The sequence below is a fragment of the Pseudophryne corroboree genome, chromosome 11, assembly GCF_028390025.1.
Source record: "Pseudophryne corroboree isolate aPseCor3 chromosome 11, aPseCor3.hap2, whole genome shotgun sequence".
Lineage (NCBI taxonomy): Eukaryota > Metazoa > Chordata > Amphibia > Anura > Myobatrachidae > Pseudophryne > Pseudophryne corroboree.
Genome location: NC_086454.1, coordinates 96,591,488 through 96,607,909, shown reverse-complemented (window position 1 = coordinate 96,607,909; position 16,422 = coordinate 96,591,488). Strand labels below are relative to the sequence as shown.

The window sequence follows — 16,422 nt, the reverse complement described above, 5'->3', positions numbered from 1 at the left end:
GGGCCCCATTTCTTGTAGAATTTAATTACCCCCTTTTCTACATCAGGGAATGCCGCCCTTCTGTCATAATATAATATTTTAAGCAGAAGTTGTTGCATTGAAGATAGAAAGGTTGGACGCTTATCAAACCAATGCAAAAGGATAGTTTTTCTGGCGGCTGTTATAATAATTACAAGTAACGGCATAATAGATTTACTATGTGGGCCCAGATTCCAGTTATGGAAATATAAGCAGAGGAGGGCCAAAGGGTCTGGTTTAAGCTGCAATGAAAAAAGTCTATTAATGTAGGCCACAATGTTATTCCAAAATCGAGCAATCTTATGACACTGCCAACAGTTTTGGTGGAAAGATGCCTTGGGTGATTTGCATTTAAGGCAGTGTCCAGATTCTGCATCTACGAGATGACTCCTTTGATATTGAGAAATATAGGCCCTGTTGAAAACTCGGATGTGGACCTCCTGCAGCATAGCGTAGAGATGTGTCGATAGACCTGTCTAGTAACCAATCCAGTCAACCATCTACCTGAGGCTGTCGAAGCTTGGCCAGTGCTATCTTAGGTTTGCCATTGTTCCATAAAAATTTCATGAAAATTGTTTGTAAAAGGAGGATATCCTGTTTAGATGTTGGCAATGGGAAGCATTTGCATGACATATGTGATCTTGGAAAATATTACACTCTTGACAACAGAAACTGTAGCCAATCAAAATAAAAGCAGAGACGACCAAGAAGCTAGTAATTTGGGGATAGCCTGTAGGACGGGGGAAAAAAATTCACAGAATAAAAATTGTGCATGTCCAGAGGGAAATAATTACCCAAATATTTAAGGACCGGGGTGGCTAAACGTAAATGGGATAGAAAGGGAAGTTTACAGAACTCACTAGGGTCCCCATATAAGGGTAAATACTCTAATTTGGCCACATCAATTTTGTAACCTGAAATGAGCCTCTGGTAGTGAGCAAGCCGGGTCAGACATAAATAGCAGCATGTCGTCCGCAAACAGAGCGACTTTTAACTCCACAGTACCAACCCGGATTCCCCGCAACACAGAGGAATTGCGAAGGGCGATGGCCAGCGGCTAAAGGGCAAGTGCAAAAAGGAGTGGTAAGAGCGGACAGCCCTGCCTGGTGTCCCGGGAAATAGAAAAAGGATTAGAAATATAGCCATTACAAGGCAGTGTGCGATTCAGAATTTGTATATAATCCTGAGTGAAGCCAAACCGATGAAGGGTAGTAAATAAATGGTCCAAGGACACCAGGTCAAATGCCTTCTCAGCATCAAAGGAAATAATAGCTGATAAGCCCGGGGCATTAGTGGAGCACTGCCATTGGGCGGCACCCAGAACCCTTTCAATATTAGCAGTGGAGTGATTCCCCCAAATAAAACCAGTCTGGTCCTCATGAATGAGGGAGGGCATAAGTAGCTTCACCCTCTCCGCAAATATCTTTAATAATATTTTGTAATCATTATTGTGGAGGGAGATGGGCCTATACGAGGCTGGTGAGTCGGGATCCTTTCCAGGTTTGGGGATAACTTTCAAAATAGCTGAATTAAAGTAAAGGGGTAACGAATGAGTAGATAATATATAATTATACATATTAGTAAGGGGTTCACTAATTTTATCAGAAAGAAGTCTGTAGTTTTCTCCGCTAAACCAGTCAGGGCCAGGGGCCTTTCCCACTTTTAAACCTGTAATAGTCCTCGGGACCTCTTCCAAGGTGATGGGAACTGTAAGGGAGGCCGTAGAATCGGATGACAATTTGGGTGGGGATATAGTTGACCAAAAATTATCGCTATTCTGTGTATCAGAGGGCAAGGCAGTATATGGGGCCTAATTCAGATCTGATCGGAACTGGTCTGAACTGAGCATACACCGGCACCGCAGTGCACCGGCGCATGCCAGACAGCTGACTGCCGCCTCAGCCCTGCGATCGCCACTGCCTGATTGACAGGCAGTGGCGTTCGCTGGGCAAGCCGGCAGCACTTGGCCGCTATTTTAGGGGCGTGGTCTGGGCAACGCAGGCTTGCCCAGACCGTGCTGGAGGTGGGCCGCGGTGGCTGCATGACACAGCTGCGACCCTCACAGCGATGAGTAGCTCCCTGCCAGTGCAGGAGCTGCGCAGTTAGGGAGCTATTTGCGCAGGTAGGGAGCTAATTCTAAAGTACAAAAGCATCGCCGCTGTGCAATGCTTTTGTACTTGTGCAGGGGTGGGGGGGGGTAGGGCCTGATTTGCGGGGCGGAATAGCCCTGTGCTGGGCGTCCCCCCGCATGTCTGTGTGACTGAACGTAGATGTGCTAAATTTAGCACATCTACGATCAGGTCTGGATTAGGCCCATACAGTGGTATAAAATTAGTGTAATTCCTCAATAACCTGTTCACTAGAGGAGGTGTAAACACTTGCTTCTCTACGTAGACGTTTGATAAGGGTAGGCGGGTGGGGGCCCCGTAAGAGATTGGACAGCAATCCACAAGTTTTGTTGCCATATTTATAAAATTGACAACCTTTATTAAAAGTATAGCGATCCCCCATAGCCGTCAGTACGTTGTCAAAATGAATTTTACATTCCAAATAACTCTGCTTATTAGATGGGGTTGGGGCAGCTTTGAATCTACGGAATGAGTCAGTAAGTCTTGACTGCGTCAACTTGAAAGTCTCTAAAAATTTCTTCAGATTATCTGTTAAAAACAAAATAATATTTCCCCGGATCACTGCCTTAGAGGCTTGCCAAAACAGTGCAGGATTATGAGCAACATTGTTGTGAGCATAGTTCAACCAGGATGTAAGAACCCTGTCACAAAATTTCAGGGAGAAAGTTAAATGGGCAGGAAATCTCCACTGCTTGAAGGAGCCCTTGTCTACAGGTGCCGCCAAGGAGATCCACACTAAGGCGTGGTCAGAGAGGCTAATCGGCTCTATGTGAGAGTCTAATACCCTCAGAAAGGGGACATCGGTAGTGAATATATAATCAAGGCGGGACAACGACCCATGGGCCGCCGAAAGGCAGGTGAAGTCTCGGTCTATTGGGTGTTTGGCCCTCCACACATCCGTCAAAATCAATTGTGTCATAAAATAAGAAATACAAAATTTAGGCCGCTGTGAGGATCGCCGCTCAGGGTACTGACAATCTATTGCATAGGAAACCACCATATTAAAGTCACCGCAAACAAACAAATTAGCTAAATTTAAAGGATATAAATGAGTCAATATAGTACGGAAAAACAGCTTATCATACCGGTTGGTAGCATAAATTTTGCACAAAACATATGGGACGTCATACAGTAGTGCCTCTACAATAAGGTAGCGACCCGCCGGGTCTACAATTGTGGACGTCACAGAGACAGGAAGGATGTTTTTTTACTAAGAGGATAACTCCTCTTGTTTTTGAAGTAAAGGGCGCTGCCGCCAAAACTTTCCATCCCATGGTATTTAGCTTAACAATTTCTGAGGGGAGTAGATGCGTCTCTTGCAACAAAATCATATCTAAGTGCAGTTTTTTCAGATATAGCAGTTTTTTTTACGTTTAATGGGGGATTTGGATTTAAATCCCCCAATGTGCCAAGTGCCTAATTTAAATTGAGCCATAAGAACACATTAAAGCATATAGTTGACCTAACATAAAAGGAAACAATATCATGGTCTACATAGAGAGGAGCCCCAGAACAGATATTTGCCAGCCACCTATAGGGCTGTGGGAATTGGACAGGGAAGAACAGAAGGAGAGAGACGCACAGGGGGGAGATAAGTACAAACAGAAGAGAAAAACATACATATCGTACACTGAATAAACAAAACACAGCAGCATGACATGCATACTGCCCAAATAGCAAACCATGAACTTCCGCTGAGCACAGGTGTTAAGTGCTCCACCATGTGTCCAGCTTAATAGCTCCTAACGACACCCAGCTGTAGATGAAACAACCGTCAGTAGAGTCGCCTCCAAAGAAAAAATAAAAATGTGTAGAACGCTGTAAGGAGAGTAGCAAAAACAGGGACCAAAAATAGGATCAGGATAATCCATCTGTAGCACTTAAAGCCAGGGATGCAAGGGACTTGGCATGGGAAGATGCATCCAATTCCTGTAGATAATTCTCCGCATCAGGGGCAGATGTGAAATCAGTGAAGCCATCACCAGTGTAAATCCGGAGGCGAGCTGGGAACAATAGAGCAAACTTGCAGCCTTTTTGTATCAGAGACTGACAGACAGGAGAGAATGCTTTTTCTATTTATTATTTATTTATTACCAGTTATTTATATAGCGCACACATATTCTGCAGCACTTTTACAGAGAATTGGCCATTCACATCAGTCCCTGCCCCAGTGGAGCTTACAATCTATATTCCCTATCGCATGTACACGCACACACATTCACCTTAGGGTTAATTTTTGTTGGGAGCCAATTAACCTGCCAGTATATTTTTGGATTGTGGGAGGAAACCGGAGTACCCGGAGGAAACCCACGCAAGTACGGGGAGAATATACAAACTCCACACAGTTAGGGCCATGGTGGGAATTGAACCCATGACCTCAGTGCTGTGAGGCAGTAATGCTAACCATTACACCATCCGTACTGCCCCTAACTAGCCCTGGTGACTTCTGTAGAAAAGTCTTGAAAAATCAGCAGCTTATGTCCGTCCCAGGACAGATTCCAGTGCAGATGGGAAGCAGACCAGATCTGCTCTTTGTTGACATAGTTAAGGCATTTCAATATAACAAGTTTCGGTCTGCGATCAGGGGTATTCCTCTGGAGGTCTAAGCAGTGTGCTCTTTAAATAATAAGGTCTAGGGGGGGCGTGGCCACGGCAGCAACGGAGTAGGGAGCGGATCTCGGGAGCTCCCCGAACAAACAGATCCTAACACCCATCCTGACCCTCCTGGTGAGCCTGCCCGGGCTGCATACCTCCCCTGTGCTGCTGTGCGCTGCGGGACACCGTTTACTGCGGCCTCCGGGACTCGAGGGACGGCGCCGGCTGACTTCCGGCCCTGCGGCCTAGGCCTCCTCTGGATCCCCGGCCTCGATTTCGGCGCCCTCGGCCGCGGAACGACCGGAGCTCGAGCGACGGGGTGACGTCGCCCACGGACACCCTAGGAGGACTGGGGGGTTGAGGCTGCCTTTCCTCTCCCTCATGGTCTGCGGCCCGGAGCCCTAACACCCGGAGAAGAGGGGAGAAATAACAGGTACTTCTGTGGAAGGGGAAGAGACATGCGGCCATTTTGAGAGAAGGGAAATTGATCTCCATGCTTGGAAGGGCTGCTTTCATCTGTGCTGCCCAGTGATTTATTTAGCTCACAGGATCCTATACTGTATACTGATCTCTCCTAATACTACCCTCCTAATAACTATGCTAATACCTATCTGAGATTGGAGACAAAATCAGTTATCTACATTGCACGGCCCTTCCAGTATAATATACAGGAACTGCATATAGTTCAGATCTGCCTACACTGCTGTGCTGCATCAATTACCCACAGTGTATTACGCACCATCATCCTACTTTAATACTCTGACATATTGACTGGACGCGGTCGATTCCCGCCACTGATCATACGCGGCCTGGCTACGTCCGTCATCTAGCCAAAATCCTACATTATAACCTTACTCTGGGAAGAGTGTGACTGCTCCCGCTCAGCATGGTGGGGGGCGGCCGGAGTGCGGCCGCGGCCAAACTTGAAAAATTTACCAGACAACCCAACCCTAGGGCTGCACCGGCTCCTTCTCATGAAGCCTCTCCAACGCACTCGACCTCCCCGCCTGAGACAGCGGTTGATTCCCCGGAAGCAGTGGGGGCGCCGTCTATTCAACAGGTGCTGGAGGCTATAGCCGGCAGTGAACAACGTCTCTCCGATAAGATGGAAAAGGTGCAGTGCGATCTCTCCCTGCTCCGCCAAGATGTACAGCGTATCCGAGAGCGAGTGGGTGAGGCGGAGACAAGGGTCTCCAACCTGGAAGATCTATGTGGCCCCCTTAAGCAGTCTGTATCTGGGGTGACCCAGCAGGTCTCCTCACTTCAAACCAAGCTCCTAGACATGGAGGGACGGCTGCGTAGGAACAACGTTAGATTCGTAGGCCTGCCTGAAAAAGAAGAGGGTTCACAGCCGGAGGAATTCCTCGAATCCTGGCTCAAAGAACTGTATGGCGCTGAGTCCTTTACGGCCCATTTTACGGTGGAGCGTGCACATAGGATACCATCTCGGCCTTTACCCCCAGGTGCCCCTCCTCGCACCTTCATCGCTAAATTCCTGCACTATAAAGACCGTGACTCGGTTCTCCGCTTAGGTCGCACGAAGGGCCCGCTGGTCCGCAATGGAGTCAGGGTTTCGGCCTTCCCGGACTTTGCCGCAGACGTCCAGAAGGACCGTGCCCAGTTTATGCCCATTAAAAGACGGCTGCGAGACCTCAACATTTCATACTCTATGCTGTTTCCCTCAAGGCTCCGAGTCGTGGCGGATGGGGAGACCAAGTTTTTCAACTCCCCTAGAGAGGCGGCCCAATGGCTGGACAGATATGCACCGGGAGCTCGGCAACTGGCTCCGGAGTGATCTCCTATGAAGACAGTCCGGTGCCTGGTCTACCGGAGGCTTGATCACGGTTCGGGGAGCCCCCTCTCTTTGCTCTTTGCATTGGTGGCTCAAGACTTGTACGGCCAAGCGGAGTTGGTTAGAGAGGTTGGAGGTTCAGTTTAGAATCTAGCCTTCCTAGCGCTTGGTAGTTAGCTGATTGTTCGGGATATAAGTATGCCGAAGTTTGGGGTGGTATACGGGGAGGGAATGGTTAATTGGGAAGCTGATAGTTGCGCTTCCTTTTGCTGTTTTTGGGGTTTTATTTTTTTCTTTAGTTTGTTATTTTTCTTATTCAAGTATTTACTGAGGCAAGGATGTTTCATATTCAGATGCTATGGCTTACAACGCAGGGCTCATATATGTCATGTTTTATGAATATTGATAATGCTTATACTCAAAATGTATTTTGGGAGATGTCCATTCGGGAGGTGTATAGAGCTTGTAGGGGGTCATGATTGATCTGAAAATTCTAGCATGGAATGTTCGAGGTCTGAATAATAATATCAAACGTTCTTTGATACTAAATATGATTAAGAAATATGACCCGGATATTGCATGCCTCAGTGAGACCCACTTGGAGGGACATAGGTTACTGTCCTTACGGCGGGCCTGGGTGGGCTGGGCATATCATGCCTCCCACTCCTCCTTTTCTAGGGGTGTCTCTGTTCTGATTAAGAAGACAGTGCAATTCGAGTTGATATCGATTAAAACTGACCCGTATGGAAGATATGTATTTATAGAGTGTAAGCTGAACTCCCAGCCCTATTACATCTTAGCAGTGTATGTCCCCCCTCCTTTCTCATATAATGTACTGCAACAAGCTGCGTCCTTCATAGCCCCCTCCCCTAATACCCCAGTGATTTGCGTGGGAGATTTTAATAACGTCCTGGATCTGTCTATGGACCGATGGCATTCCCCACAGGCTGCGATGGTGGGAGGTGGTCCTACCAAGTTTGCGGATTTTCTCAATAGTTTGCAATGGGTAGATGTGTGGCGACTTCGTCACCCTGCGGTTCGTCAGTTCTCCTGCTTCTCCAGCACTCATGGCTCCTTCTCCAGAATTGACCTGATGCTGGTGTCCCCCACCCTCGTCCCTAGGATAATTGACGTCCACTACGAGGCTCGAGGGGTCTCTGACCACTCCCCTCTGATGATGACTATCGCTGTGGACAGTCAGAGGGGGCACTCCTATTGGAAACTGCACCCCTCTTGGCTGACCCAGCTCGGGAACTGCGATGACTTGGAGACTCAATGGGAGGGGTACTTTGGCGACAATGTAGGGTCTGCCCCGGGTACAGTAGTTTGGGACTCGTTTAAGGCGTTCTTGAGAGGCTCATATATTGGACGTATAGCGGCTCATAAAATGGCCTCTAGGGAAAGAGAACAGGCCCTTGAAAAAGATGCTAGAGACCTAGAGTCCCAATATTTGTCTGACAGCGCCCCCGAGACAAAGACACGATGGCTGGTGGCTCAGTCAGTTTGGTTGGCCCACCTGTCTGATAGAAACTCTCGCTCCCTTCTTTTCAAAGCTACAAATGTATATATGCAGGCTGATAGGACGGGGGGCCTCCTGGCCCGCCTTGTACATTACGATCGGCCTGGGACCACGATCACTCAAATGTCCGGAGCGGATGGCTCCTTTGTTGACACCACTCCGGACATTGCGCTGTTATTCCGATCATACTTTTCTGAGGTTTATAATTCACAGTTGCAGCGCTCTACTTCTGATCTTTCGTGCTACATGGGGGGCGTTCCGCTGCCTGCGCTCTCCTCCGAGGCCTGCGAGATGCTGGAGGCACCTTTGGCGCTTGAGGAGGTGACTGCGGCCATCGGTATGTCCCCTAATGGCAAGGCTCCGGGATGTGACGGAATTCCCTCCGAGGTGTACAAGAATCATATTGATTTTTTTGGCCCCAGGCTACATGCCCTGTACTTAGATATATTTGCCAGTAACGATCTCCCCCCCCTCCATGTCAGAGGCAGTTATAATAGTGATCCCAAAACCCGGTAAAGACCCTAAATCTCTAGACTCCTATAGACCGATTTCCCTGATTCCCACCGATGCCAAGATCCTGGCAAAGATATTGGCAATACGGCTCAACACAGTGATATCCTCCCTCATTCACCCGGACCAGACTGGCTTCATGCCAGGAAAGTCCACGTCTATCAATTTACGTAGATTACATACCATTTTACAGCTCCCACACGAATCCCCTTCTGACTCGGCTGTGGTCTCGCTGGACGCGGCCAAGGCCTTTGACAGTATTGAGTGGGCTTATTTGTGGGAGGTCTTGGCTCGTATGGGATTTGGACCCAACTATATAAAATGGATTAAACTATTGTATCAACATCCGAGTGCCAGGATCTTGGTGAATGGCTATGTATCCCCATCTTTTCAATTGACCCGAGGTACTAGACAGGGTTGCCCTCTGTCCCCTACGCTGTTTGCCTTGGCCATTGAGCCCCTGGCATGCTTGATTAGATCGCACCCAGATATTGTGGGAATATGTACAGGATCACGTGAGGATAGGATAGCTCTCTATGCCGATGACATGTTGTTGTTTTTGCAGGATTACGCCAAGTCAATGCCCATCCTGCTGCGTGTGATAGAAAGCTTTGGAGATTATTCGGGCCTTAGAATTAACTGGCCTAAATCTTACATTATGCCAGTCATAGGCCCCCCTCCTGCTGTTTCCAGAATCCCCCTACCATTGAGATGGACGGTACAGTTTAAGTACCTTGGAATCCAAATAACTAACGACCCTTCTGATTTTGTCCCCCTGAATCTGGAACCGACCATGCAGTGGGTCATGGGCAAATCCAAGACTTGGTGTAAGCTTCCACTAACGGTCTCTGGCAGGGTTAATCTCATTAAAATGATTATACTGCCCAAACTCCTATATATCATTCTCCAATCCCCGGTATATATCTATCCAATATTTTTTAGAAAATTGAACAGCGTTCTGTCCTCACTGATCTGGGCTAATAAAAGACCTAGGATACAGCTAAATACCCTTACCAGACAGAGATCTGACGGCGGCCTGGCTCTACCTAACTTTCAGGTATATTACTTTGCTGCTCAGCTGACTCATATCACTATATGGGCACAGAACTCTGAGACTGACTCTTTGCATTGTGAGTTTATCCGCTGTTATTTTCCCCACCTCTCTCCTATGCAGGTGTTACTGAGTGGGAGCATAGCTAGGTTTCTTCCCCCTATCATTTTTCAGGCCCTAAAGATTTGGCGGGCCCTGAGAGACCTCTTGAGATATGACGACCTAGACCCGGATACCCCCTTGTGGTACTCTGACTGGCTCCCTGAACTGCATGCACTTGAGGGGCGGGAGGTGTGGGCCCCTAGATCGGTGATCTCTGTCTCTCAACTATATCTAGATAATACACTAAAATCCTTTCAACAACTGAGGGATGAGTTTGACCTGCCCAACTCCTACTTCTTCAGATACCTCCAGCTTCGTCATGCCCTCCAGACCCAATTTACTGAATCACCCCCGCGAATCCTCCCATTCCCCATCAAGACATTTGTGACCACTTTGGGTCAGGCTAAGATGGTCTCACTTGCGTATGGATATCTTCTTACCAAGCTCCATGAGGACCCTTTGACACGTCTCCGTGGAAAATGGGAGGAGGATTTGGGTCCAATAGATGAGGAGGACTGGGTCCTCGCTTTAGAATACCCTGCTAAGGTTACCAAATCCCTTAGATATCAGCAGATTCAATTCTTCATTTTACACAGAACATATATGACTCCAGCTAGGCTGGCTACATTCGGGACGGGTAGATCTAATCTCTGTCCTAAGTGTGGGGGGGCGGTGGGAACATACTGGCATCTAGTATGGGACTGCCCGAGGTTGAGGGTGTTCTGGTCGGGGGTCGGGTCAATTCTGGAGAGTACGGGAGTGCCTGGCGAACTGCTTACCCCACAATTCTGTATATTGGGAATGGGGTGCCTTGCTCCTGAGTCTGTTTCAATGGGTCTCTATGCTCTAAATGTATGTGCCTTGGCTAAGGTTTGCATTGCAAGACTGTGGATGGCCCCCAAAGGACCATTAATATCTGCACTTAGGGCCTTAATTAATGACACCATAACTAAGGAAAGATATGTCTACATGAAGCAAAACGCAACAGCTAAGTTTGAAAAAGTCTGGTCTCCATGGCTAGATTCTCCCCACTCTCATCCTGTTCCCCAGATACAGTAGACACTGAAGTGCAAGCATGTCAATAAATTACTATGCCTGAAAGCGTACTGAGATGTGACGGTTGGGCCCTGCGAGCCCAAATACTTACACACGTGTATGACTAGTGGAGCTCTGAATCAGATTACTCCTTTTTAAATTGCCTTCCTTGCCCTTCTCTTTGGTTGTTTGTTAGTTTTTTATAAGTTTAGAATACGGGTTTAAATATAAAAAATAATGAGGACTTATATAGTTGGGTGCGGATTTTGTAGACCATGAGACTCTGAACATTAGGAAATCCTTGTATACATCTTTATTGAAAATATTCTGATATCTCATTGATGTAAAATATGAGTAAAACATGGCTCTGACTCATGTGAATGTATGTAATGTTTGAGATATGATTATGTCCTGCAATGTCTGTACCTTTAATCTCCAGACTACTTAATAAAAATTACTTTATTAAAAAATAATAAGGTCTAGACCGCCAATAGGTATATCCAGTAATTGAGGAAGGGTCACGCTAAGAAACTTAAAGAGATCAGGTCCTTTAAAGTCGCCGGTAACCCCACGACACGGATGGTATTTCTTCTCTGCCTATTTTCTAGGTCGTCAACCAAAGAAAGTAGCTGGAAATGAGACTTCTGCAATGCAGAAAAGTCAGTTTTTAAAGTGTGTAGATCTTGGCAATTATTCCCATCAGTATGTTCAGTAGTGGACACACGTTCAGCCAGCTTTTACACCTGACCCTCAATTGCAGTTATGCTCTGCTGGAAGAGGTCTGTTTGCTTTTTAAACATCGGTTCCATAGTCTCAGCAATCGCATGTACCACTTCCCCGTAAGTAATATAAGCATCAGAGGTACCTGCAGGGGTGTGAGGAGAGAGACTTTCCTCTGTGGAGAGCAGCCCAGGTCCCGGCTGTGCAGTCACGGGCGCTAGCTTGGATTCAGATGGGCACCAGTCAGCGCAATTTCTTTGTGCTTTTCCCGGCATCTGAGGGGTAAGAAACCTCTCCGTACAGGGCAATGTAGTCAGGGGAGACTCTGGAGGTCCTTGGAGGCGAGCTGGAGGTTGTAAAACAGCCGTTAAGAGGATTTAGCTGGGGTGATAGCAGAGCTGCAGCTGGGAGCTGCTCACAGCATGGAGGGTTGGTCAGGAAGTCTAGTTTTTAATTTTTAATAAATTTGCAAAAATCTCAAAACTTTTTTCATGTCATTATGGGGTATTGTGTGTAGAATTTTCAGGGGAAAAATTAATTTATTCCATTTTGGAATAAGGCTGTAACATAACAAAATGTGTGGGGGGGGGGGGAAGCGCTGTGAATACTTTCCGGATGCACTGTACGTCAGTGGCCAAATTTAAATAGTGTAGTCACTTGCCTTTTAAGGAAGATTAATTTTTTCTTTTCATGATGGTCTGTCTCCCTAAGTATCCGCTGCCATCGACTGTTAGTCTTACAAAATTGGAATGAAGCTTTGATCAAGAAGCCTTCTCTATTTCCTAAAAAGGCTCTACTGTATCTACAAATAAGACAAGAGGGGTTGGTAAATAATGGACATATGCTTTTAAAGTGACCGAAACATAGGTACATTGACGCATAGAGAAAAGTCCCGTTTCCTTCTTCAGAGCAACATGTTGTGTGGAGTGGCATTGGTATCATTTGCTTAGTCTCATCTGCCTCTCTCCTTTGCAGTGAGAACCAACAGTTTCTGAAGGAAGTGGCTCTGAGTGTCCTAGAAGGACAGGGAGTAGGTTGGCTGAATATGAAGAAAGTGCGCCGGCTGCTGGAAAGCGAACAGCTACGCGTCTTTGTGCTGAGCAAATTAAACAGGTCGATGCAGACAGAAGAGGACGCACGGAATGATGTCATTCAGGAAGTGGTGAGTTCAGTGCCATTTTAAATGGGTTGTCCACTTTGTCCTTCCCCATATGTACACTCTTTGGAGGGATCCTTTTGTTACCTGAAACAAGGAGCTGGTTTGAACTTTTTTTTTTTTCCCTTCCTTGCACTGGTACTGGAGGGAATAAATCACAATGTGTCGTAAAAAATTAAATTTGTAGAGTGAAAAAGTATGCAGAAGTAGTGTCAAAGTAAACTGCATTATTTGGGGAATTATTGATTAAATTTTATTGTTTTTAGTGCGTTTTCTCGCTCTTATTTGATAAAGTTTGCAGTCACCCTGTGTTGCAGGTTCAAGTGAGCAGCCTATTCTCACTTTATGTATCCTTACATTCCACCTCCACGTCTCACTTTATGTATCCTTCTACTTCACGTCTCACTTTATGTATCCTTCCACTGCACCTTCTTGTCTCACTTTATGTATCTTTCCACTCCACCTCTCACGTTGTCTGTCCTTCCACGTCTTGCTTTACGTAGCCTTCCACTCCACCTCCATGTCTCACTTTATGTATCCGTCCATTCCACCTCCACGTCTCACTTTATGTATCCTTCCATTCACCTCCACGTCTCGCTTTATGTATCCTTCCCCTCCACCTCCACATCTCACTTTACGTATCCTTCCACTCCACCTCCACGTCTCACTTTATGTATCTTTTTACTCCACCTCCACGTCTCACGTTGTCTATCCTTTCACTCCACCTCCATGTCTCGTTTTATGTATCCTTCCACTCCACCTTCACGTCTCACTTTATGTATCCTTCCATTCCACCTCCACGTCTCACTTTATGTATCCTTACATTCCACCTCAAAATCTCACTTTATGTATCCTTCTACTTCACGTCTCACTTTATGTATCTTTTTACTCCACCTCCACGTCTCACGTTGTCTATCCTTCCACTCCACCTCCATGTCTCACTTTATGTATCCTTCCATTCCACCTCCACGTCTCACTTTATGTATCCTTCCATTCCACCTCCACGTCTCTCTTTATGTATCCTTCCATTCCACCTCCATGTCTCACTTTATGTATCCTTCCATTCCACCTCCATGTCTCACTTTATGTATCCTTCCATTCCACCTCCACGTCTCACTTTATGTATCCTTCCATTCCACCTCCACGTCTCACTTTATGTATCCTTACATTCCGTCTCACTTTATGTATCCTTCTACTTCACGTCTCACTTTATGTATCCTTCCACTGCACCTTCTTGTCTCACTTTATGCATCTTTCCACTCCACCTCTCACGTTGTCTGTCCTTCCACGTCTTGCTTTACGTAGCCTTCCACTCCACCTCCATGTCTCACTTTATGTATCCGTCCATTCCACCTCCACGTCTCACGTTGTCTATCCTTCCACTCCACCTCCACTTCTCACTTTTATGTATCCCTCCACTCCACCTCTCACGTTGTCTATCCTTCCACTCCACCTCCATGTCTCGCTTTATGTATCCTTATCTCCATGTCTCACTTTATGTATCCTTCCACTCCACCTCCAGTCTATCCTTCCATCCCACCTCCATGTCTCGCTTTATGTATCCTTCCACGTCTCACTTTATGTATCCTTCCACTCCACCTCCACGTCTCGCTTTATGTATCCTTCCACTTCACCTCCATGTCTCGCTTTATGTATCCTTCCACGTCTCACTTTATGTATCCTTCCACTCCACCTCCACGTCTCACTTTGTCTATCCTTCCACTCCACCTCCATGTCTCGCTTTATGTATCCTTCCACTCCACCTTCACGTCTCACTTTACGTATCCTACCACTCCACTTCAACGTCTCGCTTTATGTTTCCTTCCACTCTACCTCCACTTCTCACGTTGTCTATCCTTCCACTCCACCTCCATATCTCGCTTTATGTATCCTTCCAATCCACCTTCACGTCTCACTTTACGTATCTTACCACTCCACTTCAACGTCTCGCTTTATGTTTCCTTCCACTCTACCTCCACGTCTCGCTTTATGTATCCTTACACTCCACCTCTCGCTTTATGTATCCTTTCACTCCACCTACACTTTGTTACTCTCCACCATGTTCCACTCCACCTCATGTGTCCTAATGCTCTACTTCCGCACTTTGTTTATCCTTCCACTTATGACACACGTGTCATGTTATGCATCTTTCCACTCCACACCCGTCACTCGTTATATATCCCTCCACTCCACACATGTGTCTACACTGTGTAGCCTTCCACTCCACCACTGTGTCTCACGTTATCCATCCCACCATTGCTCCTCCACGTCTCACTTCATGTATATATCCTTCCACATCATATCTCACATTGTGTATCCATCCATTCCATGTCTACACATTCATTAAGCCTGACTTTATTGAGGTAAGCTATAGACAACATTATCAGGTAATTAATAATTATACCAAGTACCTGTTTGCTGCATTGTAAAAGAGAGACCCATTGAGACTGAGGGAAAAAATTTTATGGTAAAAAACGTTCCATCTCCTACAATAAAACCATTGAAATTTTCTGCAAATTGATATCCCCCACCAATTAGCAATCTGCTTCCAAAAGGTATGTTAAAGCATGCATTTAAATGCAGGGCCTACTTAATATTTCATTAATAGTACTGGCTGGGTAAATATAAGAATAAAAGACTTAAGACTTGTCTGTTAAATCCGATGTCACACAGCTATTTATGTCTTTGTCCCTGAACAGGAGATTAACAAAAAAGTATACAAGGGAATGCTGGACATACTGAAGTGTACGGTGTCCAGTTTGGAACAATCTTACGCCAACGCTGGGCTGGGCGGCATGGCCAGTGTCTTCAGCTTGCTAGAAATTGCTTATACACACTACTACAACAAAGGTAAAGGATGCTGCCCGTGTTACCAGAACAGGGGACACGTGTCTTGTGATGGGTGGTGGTCATTATAGACTATTGCTAGAGCTTTATGAACTATCAAAATAACTTTTTTTTCCCTTACTGCTTCTCTCCTCAATCTTTCTCTTCTCTCCACCTCTATTCTCCACTTTCTGCTGTATGTTCTCTTCATTCCTCTCTTTAAGAGCCTGAGAAAAGGAAACACAGTCCTTCCGCTGATGGCACTGTGACCCCCGTGTCTAGGCATTCTGTCACCATCCCACGAGGAGAGTCTCGGCCTGCCCCCCAGCTGCCCGCCCAGCAGCTGCTTCCTCCCCGCCCATCAGGTCCCGAGGTCCGGGGTGCACGAGAATTTGACACACGGAGTCTCAAGGAAGAGAATTTTGTGGCTTCCATTGGTGTGTATAGAGCAGAAGATAAAGTACATGAGGCAATGCGATCAGAGTCTCACTGCATTACCCACCTCCAGCATCACTGCTCTCCCCCTGCCACGCCACATTATCTGCTCCCAGATTCCACCCATGGTCACATTGCCCATAGGGATTTCCCCTCTTTCCATCCTGTAAGCATTTTCTGATAAGATTTCCTGTTTTGTTTCAATGATGGCATTTGCTTCACCTTAGTAGTGGTCAACAAAATGGGCACGGTTCATGAAGTCAAAAGGTGCTTTGTATTGCTAGCGTAGTGCGCAGTGGTATAGGAGAATCTCCTGCCCCTCAAGGAGCACAGTGACCATATGCAGGAGACACACGGAGGCTCTGTCCCTTCTGTCAGACACCCTGCTCCTCACACAGGAGAAAGCACACTGATGGTTTGAGTTTCCCTGCACTTCCTCACATAATCTGTATGAGTAACGGATTACGTGCCAAGGACTATAGTGTAACTGGGGAGCAGGGAATGTGGCTGTGCTGACGCATGATCTGTAGCAGC

General features: G+C 46.6%; 1 protein-coding gene across 44 annotated transcripts in view; it reads left to right on the top strand.

Annotated features, from left to right (window-relative positions):
- MADD (MAP kinase activating death domain) overlaps positions 1-16,422 on the top strand; it is a 200,198-nt gene that overhangs the window by 126,631 nt on the left and 57,145 nt on the right. For 42 of the 44 annotated variants that reach the window (XM_063944616.1, XM_063944607.1, XM_063944599.1 and 39 more), the window contains 3 exons: positions 12,447-12,633; positions 15,327-15,477; positions 15,678-15,890. In XM_063944616.1, coding sequence (XP_063800686.1) covers positions 12,447-12,633; positions 15,327-15,477; positions 15,678-15,890 — 551 coding nt within the window. The remainder of the gene's footprint in view (positions 1-12,446; positions 12,634-15,326; positions 15,478-15,677; positions 15,891-16,422) is intronic. The other 2 variants (XM_063944621.1, XM_063944619.1) reach the window with 1 other exon arrangement.